The following is a 21,888-nucleotide window of genomic DNA, read 5'->3' on the forward strand; positions in this document are numbered from 1 at the left end:
GTCCCACGTTTTGTGGCGATTCACTAAACAAATCCAGGCAAACAAACAAAAAACAAGCAACAGGCAGGGTGGGAGGGAAAGACCGATTCAAGACCAAAGCCCAGTTGGATCGAGATCATAGGTAGCAGACTTCTCAAATTTATTTGACAGATCCACAATCCCATTAAAACACCCACATACAAACACTAAGAGCAGAAATCAAGTTAAGCATCTTTATTCGACACTCCTTTTCCATGCTTACCATCACGGGGAGGGGGGACAGTCGTTAACGGGAACAACACACATTTTTAATTAGGGTTATTGGTTGTATTTGAAGTAATAGGTTTTACATCCACTCAAAGTTAGGATGTTAACAAATAAATCAGACAATGCAAAAGCAATTTATCCATGTTCTCAATGTGGGCTTGAAATAAAATCCCTAGTCCTCAATGCCCAAGACAAGAAACTTGTCACATGTAAACACACACAAGCTAACTGAAAATTTACAAAGAAATTAAGGGTGCAAAACAGGTTCATAGGTCCCTATGGAGACATATCCATGTCAACTAAAATACTACTACTAAAATATCTTTTTTAATTACTTTAAGCACAACTCCGACACAAAGACACCAATGTGCAGAAACTCACACCCAACCAGTTCATTTTTAAATTAAATATTGTTTCAACTTTTTATTGCATGAACTGTATTTAAGATGTTGTTACTCAAACTCTCATTTTTACAAAACAATTGTACGTTTTTTTAGATTAGATCTCATCCATCGTCAACCACTTATCCTGCGTACAGGGTCGCAGGGATTAGATGTCATGTATAGTTTATTAGTCACTTACCAAAAAGTGGCCCATTTTAGCTGACTTCAAGTTAGGTTTCATAATAATAATAATAATAATAATAATGCATTACATTTATATAGTGCTTTATCATGGAAACTCTAAGCACTTCACAGTGAAGTGTGTGTGGGGGGGGGGGGATTCACCTCAACCCACCTGGGTGATGCACGGCAGCCATTTAGCGCCAGAACGCTCACCACACATCAGTTTTTGAGGCAGAGAGAGAAACATTGAGCCAATTACTAGGGGGGATGATTGGACGGCCAGATGGTGAAAGCCAGGTTGGGAATTATTAACCATGGGCGACAAGTGCCATGGGATCTTTAATGACCTCGGTTTAATGTCTCATCCGAAGGACAGCAGCTCCTACAGCGCAGTGTCCTCATCACTGCACTTCTTCTTATTATCTTATTATTAGGAACAGAGGGAAGACTGCCCCCTACTGGCCCACCAACACCACTTCCAACAGCAACTTAGGTTTCCCAGGAGGTCTCCCATCCAGGTACTGGCCAAGCCCAACCCTGCTGAGCAGGATTACATTGGTAAAGCTGCCAGCATTTGCGTTTGTAAATTACTGCTCTGCACATTTAATTATAAATGTAATCAACAGTAATAACAAAAAAAAAAAATCCAAAATGCAAATCCTCCACCCACGTCCAGCACCAGCCACCTTAATACAAAGAACTGGCAAAACTCAAAATAATAACTGGATACTCACATGGACAGATTTTGCACAGGACTTGTGCAATATTTATGTTAACTGATTGTAAATAATTTAATTACTGTTTGACTTTTAAATTATTGTTTTTGTCAAATTGACAATAAAGTTGACTTTGAAGAAAAAACAAACCTAACTTTGATGTAAATATTTGCTTCTTTGGCGCAGATAGCACCTCAACTCAAGACCCATTTACTAGCTTTTCTGCAAGTTTCAATCGCACTTTACGTCAGAGTGAAGGACCGCGTGACAGCTTTTCTCAGCTCGTCTCTACATGTTGTATCAATAAAGTTATGTTGTTACGCTCAGTGTGGTCACTTATGAAGCCACTCTCGAAGGTCAAGTCGTTTCTGTTTGAATATCTTCGCACATGTGAACACGTCTGGCTCATTTCTCGTTACAGAACTGTGGAAAAACACTCAAAGTAAATTTACTGTTTCTGAATCTGTAATTAAATTTAAAAATGATGAACCATCCTTTATAATCAGCTGATGGACAGTGACTGTTCGTAAACATCAGTAAGGAACTTTCTTCACAGGTTTGGAGACAAAGTTCCTAAATTGATTTTCATTTTGTACATTAGCAAACTTTAAACTATAGAAGAATCCTGAAGGTAAATGAAACAACAAACATCATTTGTGGCGTTCTTTAGAAAATAACTTGGGATTTAATTATTTGTCGCTGTAATTTAAAACAAACAGGAGCGAAAGCAGAATCCTGTGGAGGCTGCACTTTGATTTACTGTAACATCGCTGATTGTGTCTGTAAATTAAATAATTTCAAGCCTAAATATTCTCAAGTTCAGTGTTTTTTTTGTTACTTTTCTTCCCCGCTGTGTGAAAACCAAACTGACACCATCCCAAGTCCACACTTGCAGTTCTTGTTCAGCTTTTGCTGATAATCTGAGTTGTATTGATCAGTTCTGAATGCGAGTTTAGACTCAAAGCAAAGAGAATATCAGTGGCGGTAAAGAGGCAGGTTTATGACTCCACATCATGGACACGTGAAGACCAGAAAATAAAAACACCTGTATGGAGGAAATTATAAAGTTCCTGGAGAGTATTGAAATCAGAGTCATGAGCCAAACAGTCAGTCAGTCAGTTGCTAACTTGCTGCAGCTACCGTGTTTAACAGTGGGCATCAAAGTCTTTTTATATGATTTGTCAGTGGATTTAAAGCTCGGGTAGATAATGTCGGAACAACAGACGGCTGGATTTTGAAAGTCCATCCAAGAAAACAAGAGACACATGTTCACTTGCAGTGTAGCATCGTGTGTTCAGATTTAACCAAGTTACGACTCGACAAATTATAGTTTTCCGTCAGAGCCGCTGCAGCTCAAACTACAATCACCAACTTCCTGTTGTCTTTACAGCTGGATGCACCTGTGCCTCGCACAGTAATTCACTTTGTGTTGAGTCTCACCTGAAAGATTTGTAATCAGTCACAGTGCATCAGATTCTGCTGAAATGAGACAAACATCAGGTCAAAGGTCATATCAATATACTTTACTGATGATCTGTGGTACAGAGTGTTCACTCTCTCTTTATTGGTCAAACATTACAAGAATGTGCTCGCCATCCTGAAATAATCACTTTTACTGAAATTAAATTCATATTTTAGAGTTTACCACACAGAGAAAACAAGAAACACAACGGAGGTTTGTATTTTGCAAAAAGCTGGTTTCACAAATGTGTTTATTGTATCTGCTGAAAATCATTCAGATTTCACTCCCTAACGTGTAGCTAGTGAGCTAACAGACGAGCGCAGCTCTTCAGAGTCAGTCAAAACTTCTCAACACAACTGGAGACAATCCCAGGTAGTCAAAACGTTAACCACTTTTACACTGCCGTGTGCCAAGATGTGATAACCGTGACATTTCTCAGAGGCTGTAAGTTGGTAACGAAGCATCTGTGAAGCATTAAAAACGTGTGTTCGGACTGGAGCTGCGTCCGTTAATTAACCGACAGCAAAACGAAAGTGATGGATCCAGCTTACTTTTCTTTGTTTTTACTGTTTATTAGAACAATCGATTATAAAAATAAACAGCTCTAGCTCAGCAATTTAACACTAATTAATGACTTTGAGATGTTTGGATTATGTAGTTTTTTGTTGTTTTAGTAGAGCTTGTGTTGCTATGGGGACTAAACTAAAGCTACTCCTACTCTGAAAAGAAAAACAGCTCAACACAAGGACTGATATCAAGTTAGAGAATCAAGCAGCAAAATAAATCTGAGACCGAAAGAAGATAAACCAAAATCACAAAGAGCGGTCTGAAACAGGAGGACGGGTTAAATGAAACAGAAGTGGAGACATCTGAAGACAGTAGAGTGAAAGTAGAAACATTATCCTTTATCACACGCATGCTGACGTGTCGGCTCAGGGCGTGGTGAGGAGGTAGTAGGCGGCGGCGGAAAGCAGAGCTCCGCCCAACGGGGCGAGGACGTAGGCGGCGCACCTCCTCCACCACCTCCGCGCCCTCGACTCCTCATCATCCACCTCCTCCCTCCTCCCCCTCTTCTTACTCCTCCGACCTCCTCGCTGCTGACGCTTCTCGAACGCCTCCAGCTCCTCCTGATCGCACAGGAGCAGAGACAATCAGACTCTCATCAGGGCTACCACTTAAAATCCGACTGAGTTACTTTATATAATCTCACCAACAGCAGGCTACAGTTTGAATAATGTGTGATGATCCAAGTGTCAGACTGACCTGAAGTTTCTTCTGCTCCTCCACCTCAGCTGCTCTCTGCTCCGCCTCCTTCATCTGAAAACACACACAGTAGTTAGTGTGTATCCAGGTGTGACACACTCCTGTACGGGTGTGTGTTTGTGTACCTGGCTGACTTTCTTCTGCTGGTCTTTGCAGGCGTCATCACACTGAACAACACACTCAGCCGACAGAGCGCACGGCATCTCCTAAAGACACAAACGGGCCAGAAAATTACACAAAAATAATCAACAAGCTAACTTACGTATGTTTATGAAAGAACAAAGATTATTATTATCGTTCTGATCTTTAATTTGAATAAATCACAGCAGCTGCGTCTGTTAAAAAGTATCTCAGTTAAAGTCAAGTTATTATTAGAGCTAGACGATTAATTGGTTTCTGTGTTTATAACAGCTGATAAAAGACAATTTGAAAAAGAGAGAGGAAGACTGGAGACGGATCCTTCAATCATTATACGAGTGTTGTTGTTGTATTGTTTGTCCACCAGAGGGCACTATTGCAATATCAAATTTCTAAATCCAAAAATTTTCTAAATCGGCACTGGTCCCAAAAATGGATCTATCACCTTATTAAGGCCGTTTAAACTCTGTCCAGTGGCCACTTTATTAGGTACAACCGAACACAGCAGCTTTGTAGAGACGGATGTTATGGCAGAGCCACTTGTCCCTACCACCTGTTGGCCCTTAAAACAGAGTAACAAGGGCCAAGGGGTCGACTACTGATGACGGCTCTGACAACAACTCCAAAATGCCGTCCTCCGCTCTGTTAATCTCTCTCGTATGGTAACGTTATATCACACATCATAGCTTCATTACCAGGTAACTAACGTTACTGGCGAAGCTGGCTAACGAGACAACATGCTAGCAGCTCAACTAGCGATTTTTTTAATGTTTGTTTTGAAGAAAATCCCCATAATCTTTCAATTTCCACATCTAATGGTGCCCTACTTACTAAGGTTGATTGTGTTAAATATCTGGGGCTATGGATTGACTCTGAATTATCATATAAAAAGCATATTGATTATATGTAATAAGATGGCTGTTCTATTGGGGTTTTCTACAGGTCAAACAACTGTTTCGCCATGAATGTCGAAAAGAGGCTGGTATCTCAGTTGTTATTACCTGTTATTGATTAGGTATCAAAATGCTTCAAAAACTGATCTTATGAAAGTTAATGTTAAATGTAATAGTTTGTGCAGATTTATTCTGAATTGTGACTTTTAAACCCACCATTGTGTACAATCAACTGCAGTGGCTTTCTCTTGATAAAAGAAGATAGTTACACTGGTACCAGTGTCTTTTCAAATGTATTAATTTTAAGAGTTTTTTATTTTGCATAACTCTAATCATATTTATAATCTTAGAAGCAATAACAATCTTTTTTTTCATGTTCCAAAAAAAAAAACTACACTAGAAACAGGAAAAAAAGCATTTGTGGTTAAGGCTCCTAGAGACTGGAACAATCTACCAATTTTCTTGACATCAACAAGTATCTAGGTTCATTTAAGAATGCTCTTATCATTCACCTTACAACAGACTGCTCCTGTTAATTATTGCTACTTACTGTTAGACTCTACTGTTTTTACTATTAGTGTTGGTGTCTAGAGTTTGTGGCATGTGCAAGGTGATGAGTAAATGTCTTTATATTTTGTTTATTTTTTGTATTCTTGAAATGTTTACTATTGTGTGTTTGATGTTTGCTGTATATATTGTGTATTTTTACATTATTGTGTGTCTTTGGTCAGGACCCCCTCGAAAACGAGATGGTACATCTCAAGGGGTTTTTATCCTGGAAATAAATGAATTTCTCACATATTAAGTTGAAAGGACATTAAACTAAGAATAACCATGGTGCACCTTCTTGATCCTCTTGCAGGGACATCGGAGCTTCACCTTCTGCTGACATTTCTCCTCACACACTCCTGGATGACACACCTGCTTACAGCGATGGCCACAGCTCAGCTGCACACAGAGAGAATAAACACACTTCCATCACACTCTGATTCTCTCGGCGAGGCAGAAACGTTTTCCAGGGATCAGACGGGAACAAAGAGTCTGGGGTTTCTCCAGAGGAAACATGAAATGGCCTGTTACATCAGTGAAAACAAACTGTCTCTCTCCTTTTGTTTTTCTCTTTGATCAACGAATCTTTCCTGGACGACTAAAACTCAGAACCATCAGTCTGCATTTCGAAGCAGGAATAATTCAATTTTACTGCGCAGTTTGGCTTAAAATCCAGCTCTGTACGTGACACGTTTCAGATATGCAGATAGAAACAAAATGCTGGAAACAAACACTCTGTTCCACAGCAGTTTTTCTCTGTAATTATGACCATTTGCCCTCTTTTGTGTTTAACATCTTTAGTTAGAACTTATTTTAAATCCCTGTTAAACAGTCTCAAAAGTTGCAGTGGATTTATTTTTTTCCCCAACTCATCCATAAAGATCCATCACAGCTCAACCACAAATCACAGCGTATTCAAATAAGACGCACCGTGTCCCGTTACATCACAGCGTATTCAAATAAGACGCACCATGTCCCGCCTATTCAAATAAGACGCACCGTGTCCCGTTACGTCGCCGCCTATTCAAATAAGACGCACCATGTCCCGCCTATTCAAATAAGACGCACCGTGTCCCGTTACGTCGCCGCCTATTCAAATAAGACGCACCGTGTCCCGTTACATCGCCGCCTATTCAAATAAGACGCACAGTGTCCCGTTACGTCGCCGCCTATTCAAATAAGACGCACCGTGTCCCGTTACATCACCGCCTATTCAAATAAGACGCACCGTGTCCCGTTACGTCGCCGCCTATTCAAATAAGACGCACCGTGTCCCGTTACGTCTCCGCCTATTCCAATAAGACGCACCGTGTCCCGTTACGTCGCCGCCTATTCCAATAAGACGCACCGTGTCCCGTTACGTCGCCGCCTATTCAAATAAGACGCACCGTGTCCCGTTACGTCGCCGCCTATTCAAATAAGACGCACCGTGTCCCGTTACGTCTCCGCCTATTCCAATAAAACGCACCGTGTCCCGTTACGTCGCCGCCTATTCCAATAAGACGCACCGTGTCCCGTTACGTCGCCGCCTATTCAAATAAGACGCACCGTGTCCCGTTACGGCGCCGCCTATTCAAATAAGACGCACCGTGTCCCGTTACGTCGCCGCCTATTCAAATAAGACGCACCGTGTCCCGTTACGGCGCCGCCTATTCCAATAAGACGCACCGTGTCCCGTTACGTCGCCGCCTATTCAAATAAGACGCACCGTGTCCCGTTACGTCGCCGCCTATTCAAATAAGACGCACCGTGTAAAAAAAATCGAGATTGTTTATTCTCCAAACATCTTGATGTCTCTTCAACTGAACTGGAAAATAACATTTTAGTATGTGAACCAAATTTATCAAGAAATCAGTCAGGGCTCTGTGTGTGTGTAAACATACCACTGCATATGTTTGTTATTCCAACTGTGCGTGTGTGTTGGGGATTTTAGGAGCTTAAGTTTCTGCAGACTGTGAAAACAGTCTTCTGACAGACAGACACACACACACACTCTGAAAACAAACATTTGACTGTGTTCTTTCGAGAGAGAGAGAGTGTGTGAGTGTGTGTCAGTGCCAGTAAGTGACAGAATGAAAACGCTAAATCATTCCCAGGTGAAAGCAAAACACACTGCTAGAGAGACTCTGTGTGTGTGTGTGTGTGTGTGTGTGTGTGTGTGTGTGTGTGTGTTTGTGTTTGTGTGTGTGTTTGTGTGTGTCAGTGTGTGTGTGTGTGCGTGTGTGTTGTCTGGCGCCACAGAGCTAAATTGATTATTGGGGAGAGAGAGAGAAAGAAAGACAAATGGATGGTATTGTGTTCCTACTCCAATGACAATGACCATTATTGATAATTGATCGGAAAGGAAGAAAAACAAAAGGAGTCAAGGAAAGTAGGGAAGGAAAGAAAGGATGAGAGCTGTAGAGAGGAAGGAAGGAAGGAACAGTGTGACTTCCAGCGCTGTAGGTGGAGAACGTGTTCTGCATGATGACACGCACTCTACTGGGAGGCAGGTGACTCCACTTCTCATGTCTGATAAACAAATCCCATGATGCAAAGGGGCCGAGGTCTCCATAGATGGACGTTAGTTTTGTCAGTGTGTGTGTGTGTGTGTGTGTGTGTGTGAGATCACCTGTTTAGGACACTGGTTGTTGCAGGAGCCCAACTGCACCTTCGTCCGTTCATCAGCTGATGTCAACTTCCTGCAGAGAGTATTCAACACATCAGCTTTAAGCTGCTATGTCGAACTTGTGCTCAAACAGTGTTTCCAACAGTGTCGCTCTCTTTTTGGTCTCCAGGAGCCCCTGAAGGCAAATATCTGGCTCGTTAGTTGCTAAATGCTCCACTATGTTGCCCAGCGGGTCTCTAACTGTGTCTGTCTGTTGTTTTCTGCTCAACATGTAGCGAACAGTGGCTTTTACAGCTTTCCCTCGGACAACGACGCTATGGAGAGCGAACCAGAACAGTAAAAAGGTAACTTACCAGAGACACACGGTTATTTCATACACCGTTATAATAAATTTACATTATAGCTGCTTTAAAGCTAAACATGACGCCCTGTTAGCTTAAACAAGACTGCTTTACAAATGTAAACATATCTCCAGTGTTCCTCCAGGATTCCTGCTGTCTCCAGCTTTAATGTTTATACACTGACCCAAAGGGGTTTTCTTACCAGCCGTTACTCTTTAATCAATACTTTCTCATTAATCAATCAACCAATAACATTTCAGCACAAACAACAAGACGGAAAAAGACAAAATAAAAGCATTTAAGGTGAGTGTGTACTGACGTGCACTCCACGTAGAGCACGCTGATCTTGCAGTGGCAGCGTTGGCGGATCATCTGGCTGCAGGGGGGGCAGTTGCCGGGGTGACAGGGGCGGGAGCAGGTGTGGGGGCACCCGGGGGGGCGGGGCTTAGAGCAGGCCTCTTCACACACCTCACACTGCAGAGAGAGAGTAATTGATTTGATTGGTCTGATCAGCTATCCAGTTGACATCCAGCTCGCCGAACACAGCGTGGACGCGCTTTGCTGCACAGCAACTATTATTTTCATCATCAAATGTCGTGTTTTTTCTGACAAACAGTCGAAAAAACTATTCAGTTTACAATAAACTGAGACAAAGACGAGAAGTCATTCCCACCTTTGAGAAGCTGAAACAATCGAAGGATTAGAAATTTCTGATTTTCTCTTGGTCGTCTAATCAATTAACCGACTGATTGTTGCAGCTCTAAAAACACACACAAAGTGGTCACGAGCATTATAAAGTATACATATAAAGTATACATAGGTTTACAGATTTTATAAAACTACACTTATTATAATGAATCTTCTCACTTTTAGCATTAATGAACATCCTACTGAGCCCCTCGCTTTATTTTTCCTGCTGCAGCCTTTATTAAATCAAACGTGAGGCTTGTATTTTACACTGCTCTATAACTTTACTGTCCTGTTTTATTTCTATTTAACTCTTCTGCAATTGTATTTAAATGTCTTTTTATATTTGCCTATGTTGCTTTTGTGTTTTGCGTAAAGCCTTTTGACTTGCCTTGTTGTTGAAATGAGCAACACATATGCAGTAAACTGGCCTTGCCCCTGGCTCACCTGCTTGCCGTTGGTAACCAGGTGACACTCCCGGCTGCAATTGTGGTTCCCGCAGGTCAAAGGTCGTCCGCAGGGTCGTTTACAAGAGAATCGCCCCCGTCGATGACACGGCACCGGACTGACCTGATCACCACACAGAGTACGGTACAGACATCTTTGAAACCACAAGCATTTTTTGACCTCGTCTGAAGGTGAATGAGTGTGTGTGTGTTGAATAACAAGCAACTAAATGGGATGAAATGCAGGAGCGAATTATATGAGAGAGACAGAGAAGGACAAAGTAGACGAATAGGGAGAGAGGGAGTGAATGAGGAGGAGGTCAGGAGGACAAACTAATAATGGACGACGTTTGGAAACAGGGAACAAGACGGAAAAGAAAACACCGAGGAGGGAGAGGGAACAGCTCTACAGATAAAAAAGGGGAGTGGAGGGAGGAAGCAATCAATCTAAAAACATGAAGTCTGTGAGTAAATGGTGATGAACTGGTTAAACTGGGTTTAAAAGAAGGAGACAAACATGAATACTTCAGAAAGAAAAGGGAAGGTTAAGACAAACGATACCTCATGTTCTCCGAAACAGGCCCTGAAAGACAAATACAGAAAAAATAAATGTCACATTCATTTTTATTCATTCCTTTCACCTGTTTGTTTTCAACATCACTGTTGACTGCTACTGTACCTACCATTCACTTCCAGTCATCACATTCATTTCCATTTCTTTCCATTCATTCCATTAACTTTGAAACAAATTGTTTCTTTTTATTTCCTTTTGTCCTGTCCATATTTTAAGCTCCATTTACCTCCATTAATGAGTATAATCCCTTTAATGACTGAAGACTCCCATTCACTTCCATCCTTTGTTACTTTGATTTATCCCTTTCATTTGACCATTCACTTCCATTTATTCCCTTAACTTTGAAAAAAATCTCTCTTTATTTCGTTTGTGCCGTCCATATTTTAAGCTCCATTTACCTCCATTAACTTCCTTCTTAGTATAATCCCTTTAATGACTGAAGACTCCCATTCACTAACATTTAGATTTTACATTTACTCATTTGGTAGACGCTTGAGGAACAACATACAAGCATCAACAGAGCATCAACTACAGATCTACAACTGACAATACATACTAGTAAGAGCAGCAATAAATACTAGTAAGAGCTCATAGTACATATCACATCAATGGAGTAAATACCTAGGGAAGGAAGTAAGAGTTAACAAAAAGTGCAATCAAAACAAGATCATTGTAGGGGACAGAAGAAGAAGAGCACAGGAAGTGCATGTTAGAGATTAGGAGTTAGAAGCGTTATAAGAGGAAGTGTTCTCGGAAGAGATAAGTTTTCAAGAGCTTCTTGAAGTTAGAGAGGGACGCCCCTGCTCTGATGGCGTGTGGTAGCTCGTGGTGTCTCAGATGAGAATAGCCGGGACTGGGATTGCTTTGTGTGAAGGGATGGCAGAGTCAGGCGGCGTTCGTTGGATGAGCGTAGCGGCCGAGAAGGAACGTAAGTTTGTATTATGGAGTTTAGGTAGATGGGTGCAGACCCAGTAGTCCCTCTGTATGCAAGCATTAGTGACTTGAATCTGATTCTGGAGGCCACGGGAGCCAGTGGAGGTCACTGAGTAATGGAGTGACATGAGCCCTTTTGGGCTGATCAAAAACCAGACGTGCTGCTGCGTTCTGAACCATTTGTAAGGGTTTCACCGCACAAGCTGGAAGACCTGCTAGGAGAGCATTGCAATAGTCGATGCGAGAGATAACCATGGCCTGTACCAGAAGCTGGGAGGCGTACTGAGTGAGGTAGGGCCTGATTTTCCTCATGTTGTATAGAGCAAAGCGGCATAACAGAGAGACAGCAGCAACATGGTCTGAAAAGGACAGCCGGTCATCAATCATGACACCCAAGTTTCTCACCACCTTGGTTGGAGTGATGGTTGCGGAGTCAATTTGTAGTTTGATATTATGGTGGATAGATTGCTTGGCTGGAATGACCAAGAGTTCAGTCTTAGAGAGGTTTAGTTGAAGGTGGCAAGCCTTCATCCATGCAGATATGTCCGATAGACAGTACGTGATCCGCGCCAAGACAGTGGGATCGCCTGGCGGGAAGGATAGGTAGAGTTGCGTGTCGTCTGCGTAGCAGTGGTAAGAGAAGTCGTGCGAGCGAATGATCGGCGCCAGTGAGGTGGTGTAAATTGAGAAGAGAAGGGGCCCAAGCACTGAGCCTTGGGGCACCCCTGTGGAGAGGCAGTGGGAGGAGGATAATTGTCCTTGCCACAAAACATTGTAGGAACGCCCCGAGAGGTAGGATTCGAACCACAGGAGTGATTTACTTGAGATGCCCATTGCTGAGAGAGCAGATAGCAGGGTCCTGTGGTTGACTGTGTCAAAGGCAGCTGATAGCTCAAGCAGGATAAGAACCGAGGATTGGGCTGCAGCTTTAGCTGACCTTAGGGCTTCTGTTACAGACAGAAGAGCCGTTTCAGTACAGTGGGCACTCTTAAAACCAGACTGATATGGATATAGGAGGTCATTCCCTGAGAGGAATTCTGAGACCTGTTTGAATACTGCCCGTTCAATAGTTTGGGATAAAAAAGGTAGAAGAGACACTGGTCGATAATTCTCAACTTGAGTTGGTTCAAGTGAGGGCTTTTTGAGCAAGGGTGTAACCTGAGCCCTTTTGAAGGTGGTCGGAAAGGTTCCTGAAGCCAGAGAAGTATTTATCATGAGTGATTGTCGTGACCACAGTAGGAGGTATGGCTTGGAGGAGATTCATAGGAATCGGGTCCAGTGGGCATGTAGTTGGACTGCTACGGGTCAAGAGTTCTAAAACTTTGCGCTCTGTGAGAGGAGTAAATGAGGAGAGTGAACAACCACTGACCTGGAAGGGCAGGGGAAAAGATGTAGTAGGACTGCTACAATGGTTGAGGTTGAGTGTTAGCTAGTTATAGCCTCCACTTTGCCTGTGAAGGCGGCAGCAAAAGTATCAGCAGACAAGTTTGTGGGTGGTGGAGGAGGATTTAGTAGCGCTTTAAAAGTGGAAAATAATTTCCTTGAGTCAGTGGCACTGCTTATTCTGTCATTATAGAACGCAGTTTTGGCAGCACTGATGCTTGTTAAGAAGGAGGATAGGAGCAATTGGTAGCCCTTAAGGTCGGCGGGGGCTTTGGTTTTTCACCATTTTCCTTCAGCCGCTCTGAGATCAGTACTCAGCCCACGGATGGTATCAGTTAGCCACGGGTGGGGCTGGTGTGGGCGAGCAGGCTTGGTGGATAGAGGACACAGGCTATCCAGGCGCGAGCTTAGTGTAGAGCACAGAGATTGTGTGGCATCCTTTCTTACTTTGATATATCCCATTCATTTACATTTGTTTACATTCATTCCCTTAATTTTGAAACGAATCTTTCTCTTTACTTGACCACTTTCATTAACGTCATTTTCATTTATCTCTATCCGTCTCAATTCATCTCAAAAATAAGCTGTATTGGCATTAATGTTAAAGTTACATTATACCCAAAGCTAATTACATATTGTTGAAGAAAACTAAATGGTTTTTGTTAATTTGCTTCACCTCCCTCTCAGAATAATATCAGTTGAGTGAAACTAATGACCTCCATTTATCCAGATCACTTCTGTAAATTCCTTTCACTTAAATTCCACTTTCATTTCCATTTACTTCCAATCAATTATAATGCGTCCTGTAAAAAATATTGTCTGAATACATATGTATGAATGCACATTAATACCTCAAACACACACACACACACACACAGTCAGTCCTGTTTGTGTCTCTTGGCCTGAGGATCCTCAACATCAACACACACGCACACACAGATGGTTGGTGTTGGCTTATTGCGTCACAGAGCTGCAGGGAACTGGCATACACAACTGTTATCCACATACACACTCAGCATGCAGTGTGTTTTTTAATCTCAGGTCTAATGATCCGTGACAGAAACAAAACACTTCGCAATTTGTGTGCAATGGGTGTGTGTGTGTGGGTGTGTGTGTGTGTTGGGGACAAGAACAATCATTTTAATTTTTCAGGAAGTTAAATCCCTGTGAAACTCGACCTTCTCTGCTTTGTTTCATTTTGTTCCTTTCACCTGTGCACTACAGCACATATTAACCTCCAATTAATTATGATGAGAACTGTTAAAGCTCTAACACTGGCCTGGACAGATCCAGAACTTTATTTTAAAATGTTCCACAGAGTCATGACGCCATACATAGTTTTCTCACTAGTTAATTCTAGTCAGATCTTCAGCGTGTTTTTCCAAGTTGAGCTGTCACACATGAAACATCTAAAGTAGCTGTTAGTGAACAATAACAGTGAATTTATCATGTGAGTCATGGTTTGATTCATGTATCTCACCCGGCCTTTATCTGCTGTGCTATTTTTTTAGGAGATGGAGTGTGTGTGTGTGTGTGTGTGTGTGTGTGTGTGTGTGACTTGCGTTGGTATCGGTACTTGACACGGCGGACATGGCAGAGCTTTCTTCACAAACGCTGGTTCAGACGGCTGCTCCCACGGACCTGCCAACTGCACCTACACACACAAACACACCAAGAAAACATGTCAGAGAGGTTCTCCAAACATCATTTATTTTGTTCAGAAAGAAAACAGGAAATTTCATTTTATGTGACTGATGACAGCGATAAGATGCTGATGATGAGCTCTTCATCAAGTCAGTCATCTGCATTACTGAAGCACTAATGTGTTCATCACTTTATCATGCAGCTTGTCACAGGGGTGCTCATTTTAACCACTTTATCTTCTGCTGGGAAGCATTTTTTTATGTCAGCTCTAATAATGATTTATTACAGATTATTTGTTGATTGTTTGTAATACGAATCTGAATTAACTAAAGTGATCAAATAAATGTAAAAAAAGTACAAAACACTGCAGAAGGAGCAGAAAATCGAAGAACTACAGCACAGAACAAATAACATAAAGTTGTAATAAATAAAAGTAATTTATTCTATTATTTTTATATTGACTGATTTATGTTTTATTTACTCAATTCAAACTACTATGTGATGCATAATGCATTTTACTTGTACATGGACTTGTTCTGTGCTTTATTAGTTTACCACTGTGCGAGATGCTGTGTGTGTGTGTGTGTCCACGTTTGGCATCGATGCTGTAAAAGTACAATGAAAAGTGCGGTACAAATAAATATATTATTATAAATGTGCTCTCATTTTGAGAATTACACTTTTTCACTTTATTGCAGGAAGTTAGATGAGAAGATCCAGATCACTCTCTCACATATCGAGTCGTCGTTACGCTTCAGTTCTGGTCCAGGTGTTATTCAGTGGGCTTTACATGTGCTGGTAGGTGCATTTTGTTTGCTTTACACAGAGCCAGGCTGCCTGTCTTTATGCTAAGCTAAGCAGCTGCTGGCTGTAGCTTCATAATTTCTGGGGCAGCTACCTGCTGGGACTTGACCAGCACCATGTCGTGGCAGGGCTGAGGGCAGGTGTGGCTGCAGCCGGGCAGCGGCAGCAGGCAGGATTGTCTGCAGGGGGGACAGGGCCCGGGGTGGCACCGGTGGGTCTCTCTGGTCGGGTGGTGGCAAGACGGAGGACACCTGGGGGAGACAAAAGAGGAGCTGTTAAAGACACTGCTGAGAGGGAATCAGGTGTGTGCGTGTCTCTGTGTGAGTTTACCTGCAGGTCTCTTTGCAGCGAGGCGGTTTGGTGCTTCGTTCTCGCCCACAAGGGACAGCCAAGACGGTGGAGCCACATGTACATCTGACCTCCACCGACTCCGGACAGGGATAGCAACTACCTGCAGGACAGGAGAGACACATTTATTTTATTTATTTCCAGCATTAATTCACGGGTTCAGACTACACAGTACTAGCCGGGGAAGAACCCGACCAGACTGACGCGGGGAGACACCTGATGGTTTTTTTCCCCATGTGGTGTCTCATAGTGGACGACAACAGACTGTGAGGAAGAGCAATGATGTTGCTGCTGCGAGGTGCGCCTGTGAAACAGAGGAAAAGTTTGGTTTCCAGCATCATGCACGTCCAGCCGCCTCAGACGCCATTGTTTTGTTAACAGTTGTGTTCCGGGAAGTCCTTTCCTCGCTCCTGCTTCCAGATGACATCACGCAGGCAGGGAAAAACGGCAAGCTGTGATTGGTCTGGGAGCAGGCCAAAAATGTTATCACACTAAAAAATGTAATTTCATTGATGTTAAAAATTATCAGGATATTTGTTTCGAGTTTAAAGGCTGATTTTTGCTTCTGAGTGAAAGTTGAAGAAACCAGTTGGTTAATTATGTGGTTTTCTTTCTGGTCAACAGTGGATCATGTCACAAACAAATCTGAACATTCAAAACATTTATAATGAACACTAATATGCATTTTCCTCAACAAAATAAATATCTTAATAGAAACGTTAAGTGCTGATTCACTCGTGATTCACATGAATTAAATCGAACATTCACTGAACATTTGTTATATTGTTGTTGTGGGAAATGTTATTGCGATAATTAGCATTATTGTTTCATTGCCCTGCTCTATCTGAGACCAACACGTAGGCGGTCACGTCTCTCGGCCGAGTCACAGGAAGAATGTATGAATTTAATTTCCTAATCTGACAGAGTGACCACAGGACGGTGTCGCCTGAAGCCTCGTTCCAGCTCCAGATAAACTGTCGAGCAGGTTTTCCTCCATCACTTACAGCACAGGAGGAACGACCACAGCGAGGGAACCCTCTTTCAGCGATCATGCAGAAATCTAACTGCTGCTCAGCACTGTGACCCTATCCTCCAACATCCTGATTTTCATTTTGTCTAATTACCTAAAAACACTGATTATTCTTCATCTGATTCTCTGTGTTCATAAGTAACCGACACAGACAAAGACGAAAAACTACGTTCTGTTTATTTCTTTCTGTTGAACAAAGTTAAAAGTTATATTACACTCCAGTCTTTTGACTGTTTGGTTCTCCTGACAGCTGCTTTCTGTATTTACTCCAAGTTAATGTTCTAATAATAAGCGTCTGTCTGGATTTTGTCAGTTGACACTCAGCCGAGGCTTCTCGCTCTCTCAACATAACAGGCTGAGTGTTTACCAGCAGCGAGCGCTGAGTGGGTGTCAGTCACAGCTCACACAGATAAGTTAAGCTCCAGAGTAGACGCCATCTTGGATCTGGATCTAAACTGATTAAATAAATCTCTCCTTCAGTCTTTGTAACAGTACGGTCGACTGCAGACGTCTCAGTGCCTTCGTTTTCTCCAGTTACAATGACGGCACGTTAAGGCCCCGTCCACTCTACTGCGTTTTGGTTTGAAAACCGAGACCTTTTGCTACGTTTGCACCTCCCGTCCAGACTAAAACAGAAGACCTAAAACAGATCATTTGAAAACGCTGCCGCCCCCGTTTTTCGTTTTGAAACGGAGGACATTTAGAAACGGTGACGCAGACGCTCACGTTCAGGCTCTCTGATTGGGTCTTTTAGGTCATGCAAAGCTTCTTCATGCTGCTGAGAGTTTTTGAGTTGGTATTTTTAAACGTTCTGTACCGTACAAATAACACTTACAGCCTAAACTTGTACTGTGATTATCACCGTTTACTTTGCGACGACTGCCGCCGCCACGGTCATTTTTAACTCCTGTGTTACATTCAGTAACAGTCCCAGCTCGGTATGGATCCATGACAGAATCAAATCTGGTCTGGGTCTTCGTCTGTAGTACTTTCCCCAAATCTTCTGTAACTACGGAATAGACCATCTGCATGTCCAGCGTACCTGAACGGCCACTAGATGCGCTTTTTATTATAATATCGTATTCGTTTCAATTCTCCGTTTCCACATTAAAACACAGCAGTGTGGACGGGGCCTAAATCACCCGTCACTAACACATGTTAACTGCCTCAGGGACAGACGGCTCCACGTCAAGTTAAAGAAACTGGTTTTAACGTGGATCTGTCCGTTGACGGCTGATCCCTGATCTGCTTTGCATGATCAATATTTGCACCTGTAGTTAGAAAATATCTGGTTCTTTGATAAAAAGACTTCAAAGCTGACGAAGTGGAGTCAACTACGACAACGTCAATTAAGCCTGATGAAATCTTTTCACTTCCTCTGGATCAGTTTGGTGTGTTTTGTTAACTCGGGTTTTCTTCATCAGTTCCTGTTTCCTCTCTGAAGCTTGAGTTATATATTATATACTCCTGCGTAGGGTCTACCTCCTCCGGAGCAGGTTAGGCGATCTCGCTGCAAAGTGTCATCTCGGCTCTGCATCTGAACTAAATACCAAACTCACACACACACGGAGAGGCCTCAGTGTCGGCTGTTATCTGCGTTGGCTGCGGTGCGACCTTCTAACTGTTCCCCCTTTAAAGGTCAGAGCAGCCAATCAGCACGCGGACACACAAATAAATTAACTTTAATCTATTTGGCCAATCAGGAAGAAAACAGACGCATTAATTATCCCTTATCGCCCAATCAGGGAACAACGGAGGCAGGAAGACACACACACGGTCGTGTTTCCATCCCTTCAGAGGACATTACTTCGACTTCCCTGGACCTTAAACAGAGTATTCACCCAAACATTTAATGAGTTAATGTTATGAGGACGTGCGTTTTGTCGAGTCCTGAAATGTGTCGGCAGACAGACGTCTTCACAACAGGAGTAATACATGCACACACACACACGTCTTCAGTGAAAGGGATTAATGACGTTTGGCAGGAAGCAGGAGGTCAACAGTTTCCCAAACACACACATTCAACTGTGCGTGTGTTTCCAGCGCTATCAACTGGAACAAATGTCAGCACACACACTTCAGGAGGTGCTATGGGTCAGAATTTTCCTGAATTTGACCTTTGACCTTTCCCCAGCTGAGACTTCCTCAACAAATCACAACATATCTGACGGACAATAATGTGACGTGACGTGCTCTGTGTGTGTGTGTGTGTTGGATCGAACTCGTAATTGTCAGATTAAAGTTCATGTTTTCCTGCAGCTTGTTATAACAGAGCACCTCAGCTGACGTCACACAGCTCGCGGAGGTCAGCGCGGCGTTTTAATTGCTGCAGTTTGTGTCAGATCTCATTTTCATCACGCAGCCAGATCTGAACACACGTCTTGTTAGATTCAGTGAGACGTCCCTATCAATATCCGCTGACGTCCACCACGACTAAACCTCCATAAACCCACTTAGACAGGCCGAGGTTTTCTTCAGCATCACAGTGATCCAGTGACAGCTGTCTGTACATTTCTGAGTAAACCGCCAACAGGAGCTGCTAACAGCTCGTTCAGCTACTAAATTAGCTGTTAGCGGCTAATACTTTTAAATGGAGCCCTGCTTTGGACATTTCTCATGAATTCCTGAAGTCTTACAGACTAAATGGTTAATGTGTGCTGTTCTGTGTGCTTATCAGTCACTCTCTCATTACTGAAGCAAATCCTAACTAACTTTAGGAATCCTATCTTATCTCAGGTTAGGAAACCCTAAATACTCAATCCAACGTCGGTTATCAACTTTTGTGTCTGTTACCTAGCAACCGATGCCACTTTTCTCATCTCGCCGAGCTAAACGGCTTTTAATCGCTGTTTTTTGGTCGTTTTTTTAAATGAAACTTCAGAACTTCAAGTCAGATGAATTAGAGGTGTTGGTAACCTCCGTCCAGAAATCCAAATCCACGTAATGCTTAACTCGGGAGATTAAAGAGAGAGAGAGACAGTCGCCGCCGCATTTATAATAGATATACTTTATTCATCCAGCAGAGCACTGATGCTAGTGATGCGAAGAGAAAGGCAACTGTTGTGTCCAACGAGCAGAAGAAACCGGAGGTGGCTCCTCCTGTGTTTCCTCACTGACCCCGGCAGAAACCCGTCTTCTCGGAAAATAATAATAATAATAATATTAATAAATGCCAACGTCATGTATTTCTTGAATTTAACGATCTCCTCCTATCAAAGACTTGCATTAGGATCCTTATGTTACGTCAAGCCTTTACATTATGGGCCTATAATGAGATATTATCTAGCGTTGCATCGCCTACAGCCTTTCAGCTAACGAGTGTTTTGTCATCAAACACGTCTGTAGAATCAATTAATAAGTTGCGCCTGTTGACATTTTATTGATTTTGTATAAGCGATAAAAGAGCAGCCATGTGGATTAAATGATAATAAACACTACCTGGCGGAAAAGTAAAAGTTAGGACAGTTTAACAGTTTATTTTTCCTGTCTTTAGAAAGGATTTAGGAACTGTTAATCTGTAATGGCCTTATTCCTAAATCAGCTCCTAACCCTTATTGCCATGGTTACTAAGCAGTTAGGATAGGAGCTGCTGGTTAGGAAGTGTCTGTGATTTGGCCCCCGGTCTCGTTAGCCTGAAATAGCTGCCAAGATGTCTGCCGAGCGGCGGGACTTGTCTACAAGGACTTTGACAAAACTTCTCGCTAAGTGAGAAAGGATCTTTGATTGGTGTCAATTTGAGTCTAAATGTCTGATATATGATGTTCATGCTGTTTTCAGGTGAGGCTGTGCACAGATTTCCAAAAAAGGGCCGATAAAGAATCTGATTTATTCACTAATGAAAAGGATGGCCACTTGCAGCGCTAATCTAAACTCAACATTCACGCTGTGGAAGGACAGAAGCAACAAACTCATCATAAAGAGACACTCAGGAGCCGCCGTGTGTGCGTGTGCGTTACCTGGGTGACAGCCAGAGGGACACTTGTGGTTGCGACACCCCAGAGTTCGTCCACAGCTCTGGTCACATGGCGGGCAGTTACCAGGGCAGCACTGAGACACAAGGCATCGTGGGAAACGGAGTTTAAAAAGGAGAACAAACAGCAGAAAGATTTAAACATCGCTCGTTTAATTTCACAGAACGTTTTCTCTCCTGACTCTCTGCCTCCACAGTGAAGGACCTTTCCTCTGCTGTTCAGCTTTTCACTTGTTCTGAGAGAAGGTAAAAACCTCAGAGGTGAAGTTATAAAGACTGAAAACGATCCAGAGAGATGAAACGTTCCTATCAGCTCACTGTGTCTGATAACAGACTCCTGTCACATCACAAAGAAACCTTCAGCCAACCTTTAACTATCAGATCACACACAGATTAGACACCTGACATTTACGCCACAGGAAACACACACACACACACACACATCCAGGACTGATCTGAACACAAAAACTAAAATCTGTCGGTTCGGGAATCAGAGCCTCGTACGTGGTAGAATTGACTGACTGTGAGACGTGTTTCTAAGCTACTGTGAAACGCTTCCTGTGGACGTCTGAACCACAACACAGATGTGAGTCAGTGGACACGAGGGTCAGCAGGCTGGTGTTGTGATGGATAAATATAAATAATTCATTGATTATCAGGATTGTTGTCAAACTCTCACTGTGTGTTTAGACTTTCTCTGACACTTTACAGCCTCATGAATAACTGAGTGATCTGGAGCGGACAGACGAGGTGATGACGAGGCTCACCTTCCTCCTGCACTGGTGTCTCTGGCAGCTTCTGGTTTGGGGACATTTGGAGTCACACAGGTACTCCTTATGACACGGCATCAGCTTCCTGTATTTACCGCACCTGCACTCCTTCTCCACCTCCTGACAGACAGACAGAGAGCGTCAGTGTGTTTCTGTGTGTGTGTGTCTCTCTCTTTGAGTGTGTGTGTGTCACCTGTCTGCAGGTCTCGCAGCTCCCTCTGTGACACCTCATTGAACAGGTGTGTTTCCCGCACGACAGCCGGCGGTCACATGTGTCGCCGCACGGCAACACTTCCTCTGTGCACGGCAGAGACGACTCTGGAAGCACCAGCAGAGAGTGAGACAGAGGAGTGTGCGATTTTATTTATTGTTTGTTTACAAGAAGTTCTGACGTGTTGAAGCACACAGAAGATCCATCATTCTTTGAATCATTATCACAGAAATGATCTTGTACTTTGAGCAAACAGAACTCCCTTCTGCACTCAAACATGTATTTATGAGTTTGCTTTTATCCACA

The 21,888-nt window shown here is 42.8% G+C and overlaps 1 protein-coding gene across 2 annotated transcripts in view; it reads right to left on the bottom strand.

Annotated features, from left to right (window-relative positions):
* Positions 1 to 3,029: 3,029 nt before the first annotated feature.
* Positions 3,030 to 21,888, bottom strand: part of LOC119912600 (NF-X1-type zinc finger protein NFXL1-like) — a 29,345-nt gene continuing 10,486 nt past the window's right edge. For both annotated transcript variants that reach the window (XM_038731872.1, XM_038731871.1), the window contains exons 12-25: positions 21,565 to 21,689; positions 21,369 to 21,491; positions 20,588 to 20,678; positions 15,584 to 15,704; positions 15,348 to 15,504; positions 14,368 to 14,459; positions 10,477 to 10,498; positions 9,917 to 10,039; positions 9,102 to 9,256; positions 8,445 to 8,514; positions 6,128 to 6,232; positions 4,379 to 4,459; positions 4,254 to 4,307; positions 3,030 to 4,117 (exon numbers count right to left, since the gene is read on the bottom strand). In XM_038731872.1, coding sequence (XP_038587800.1) covers positions 3,923 to 4,117; positions 4,254 to 4,307; positions 4,379 to 4,459; positions 6,128 to 6,232; positions 8,445 to 8,514; positions 9,102 to 9,256; positions 9,917 to 10,039; positions 10,477 to 10,498; positions 14,368 to 14,459; positions 15,348 to 15,504; positions 15,584 to 15,704; positions 20,588 to 20,678; positions 21,369 to 21,491; positions 21,565 to 21,689 — 1,514 coding nt within the window. In that variant the 3' untranslated portion in view covers positions 3,030 to 3,922. The remainder of the gene's footprint in view (positions 4,118 to 4,253; positions 4,308 to 4,378; positions 4,460 to 6,127; positions 6,233 to 8,444; positions 8,515 to 9,101; positions 9,257 to 9,916; positions 10,040 to 10,476; positions 10,499 to 14,367; positions 14,460 to 15,347; positions 15,505 to 15,583; positions 15,705 to 20,587; positions 20,679 to 21,368; positions 21,492 to 21,564; positions 21,690 to 21,888) is intronic.

Source organism: Micropterus salmoides, unplaced genomic scaffold (assembly GCF_014851395.1).
Source record: "Micropterus salmoides isolate LMB-PRFRI ecotype aquatic unplaced genomic scaffold, ASM1485139v1 Ms_hic_scaffold_2, whole genome shotgun sequence".
Classification (NCBI taxonomy): Eukaryota; Metazoa; Chordata; class Actinopteri; order Centrarchiformes; family Centrarchidae; genus Micropterus; species Micropterus salmoides.